This window comes from Berghia stephanieae, unplaced genomic scaffold (genome assembly GCF_034508935.2).
Source record: "Berghia stephanieae isolate SIO BIC M18660-M18661 unplaced genomic scaffold, UCSD_Bste_1.3 scaffold38, whole genome shotgun sequence".
NCBI lineage: Eukaryota > Metazoa > Mollusca > Gastropoda > Nudibranchia > Aeolidiidae > Berghia > Berghia stephanieae.
The window spans coordinates 60994-63474 of NW_027625066.1; the positions used below are offsets into that span (position 1 = coordinate 60994).

At 28.7% G+C, this 2481-nt stretch overlaps 1 protein-coding gene across 1 annotated transcript in view; it reads right to left on the reverse strand.

Annotated features, from left to right (window-relative positions):
- The window catches only part of LOC144961726 (uncharacterized), a 4325-nt gene extending 3594 nt beyond the window's left edge, over window positions 1-731 (reverse strand). Inside the window, exon 1 of the mRNA XM_078894821.1 lies at window positions 264-731. Within this exon, the coding sequence (XP_078750947.1) occupies window positions 264-614 (351 nt within the window). The 5' untranslated portion in view covers window positions 615-731. The remainder of the gene's footprint in view (window positions 1-263) is intronic.
- Between the last annotated feature and the right edge of the window lie 1750 nt (window positions 732-2481).

The following is a 2481-nucleotide window of genomic DNA, read 5'->3' on the forward strand; positions in this document are numbered from 1 at the left end:
GAGAGAGAGAGAGAGAGGGAGAGGACTCTGCAAGAATATTTTATGAAGTAAAAGTAGAAGTAGCAAAAGAAGAAGAAGAGAGAAGAAGAAGAAGAAGAAGAAGAAGAAGAAGAAGAAGAAGAAGAAGAAGAAGAAGAAGAAGAAGAAGAAGAAAGAAGAAGAAGAAGAAGAAAAAGAAGAAGAAGAAGAAGAAAAAGAAGAAGAAGAAGAAGAAGAAGAAGAAGAAGAAGAAGAAGAAGAAGAAGAAAATGAAAACCACTTACATCCCGGCCACTTGAATCTTTAATGCTTATGCTTTGCGTCCACAAACTCCCATCTACTCCAGTCATGTCAACTGTAACTTCACTTTCAATGTAATCCACATTATTAACAGGACATGATGCACTGGATGTGAACGGTTGCATTGTCAGTACTGGATCTTTCCCCATGCAGAAACCTGTCAAAAAATTATCCAAACAAAAAATATATGTTAGGCTATAAAACGTGAGAATAGAATACATAAGGTAAAGACCCAGATGACAATAAAACAGAATTACTAAAACCAAAGACGAAATTGTCATATTCCGGTGATGTGTATTATTAAGCTGTTGAAAAGTAGTTGTGTCTGTGGACATGTAATACGACACGCGCCTTAAGACCTGTTGGTACCAATTTGAGTGCTATTGTCAGCAGTGCTAAATTAAGTCATTGGATAATACTTTTTACTCACAATCTCTCACCGTACTTAAGAGTAAAATGGTTACCTGGCCATTAATAATAGAGTTGTACCTGTCAAAAAAAAATTGCAATGGCCCCTAAAAGACGTCATCTCTCATCCCACATGTTAAACGCTGCTGTTAACATAACATAACATAACATAACATAACATAACATAACATAACATAACATAACATAACATATGGTATAGGGCGAAATAATATAAAATTCCTTGAATGCCCTTAATATTAATGATAAACGTGGTGAAGATAGTATAACAACTTAAATGTACTCATGTATGTGTGATGTACAAACATTCGCTTGGGACCCTTGTTAAGTTCTTTGAGCACATTAAGTGGATACTTGTTATTTAAAAACTCAAAAGACACTTTTATTATCATCATACCATTATTATTATTATTATTATTATTATTATTATTATTATTATTATTATTATTATTATTATTATTATTATTATTATTATTATTATTATTATTAATGTATTATTATTATTATTATTATTATTATTATTATTATTATTATTATTATTATTTTATTATTATTTATTATTATTATTATTATTATATTATTCATCATCATCATCATATTATTATTATTATCATCATCATCATCTTTATTATTATTATTATTATTATTATTATTATTATTATTATTATTATTATTATTATTTATTATTATTATTATTATTATTATTATTATTATTGTTGTTGTTATTATTGTTATTGATATTATCAGAATTGATTTCATAACCAGTATTATTATGTTATCATTATCTTATTTTGTTTAAACTGAATAAGAGTTGTTCTTTGAATTCCTTATTTAATGATAGCACATAAAACATATCTCAATTAACTTGTATTATCTTTTGAAAGTAATGAACATATATCATATGGCAATGTAAAATCCAAAATAACAGGTATAAAGTATAAGCTATTGAATATATATTAAAACTTCACCTTTAGTATACTTAAACAAAATTGAGGGTATTACGTTATTTAATAAATTATCTTTCAGAGATTTAATGATTCTTCTGTATTTGATACTAGATAGAGTAATGAAAACTAAACGCTCGTTATAATATGACATATCCTTGAGTTATAAAAGCAATACTGTCGCTCGTCTTTGAATACCCCAAGATTTATTGAGTATCTTACTTATACTGGGCTTCAGACGCTGCTCCCGAACATAGGAATATGATATCATATGATACTTTTAAAGAAACAAAATGAGACATGCTTTTGGCCAAATAATTAAAAGCAGTGTAAATGAGTTTCAACGTGCGAGTGCCTTTAGTCCTAAAATATAAAAGTGCGCATCGATATCCAAACAAGACTTTCAATTGTGAGAGGTTTCTCATGACGTGAGTAAAAATCAAATATCAATTCATTGGCCATCACCAATCATGCTAGAAGAATAGTGGACAGGAGATCACTTCCTGTGTTTTTTTTTGTCCCCTTATATGTTGTCCAAATGACATGTTATCTCTGTCTCGGAATTAGATTAATTGCTTTGCTTTGTCGTGACGCTGGTCGGAGTCCTTGGATACGGTAAACAGTCAGATGTATAGTATTAGTTTTAGCAGCATATCTTTATTATTAATGTTTTCTGTCTTCCATTGTAAAATTATCTATCGATAATTAATAATACTTTTTTTTCTTGGTTGATGCTGTTTTGAATATGATTTGTAAAATAAAGAATTGTATTTCACTTGTTAGGATCCTTTGATTGTGTCTTTGACTTCTAAGCGATCTCAAACTAAGTACA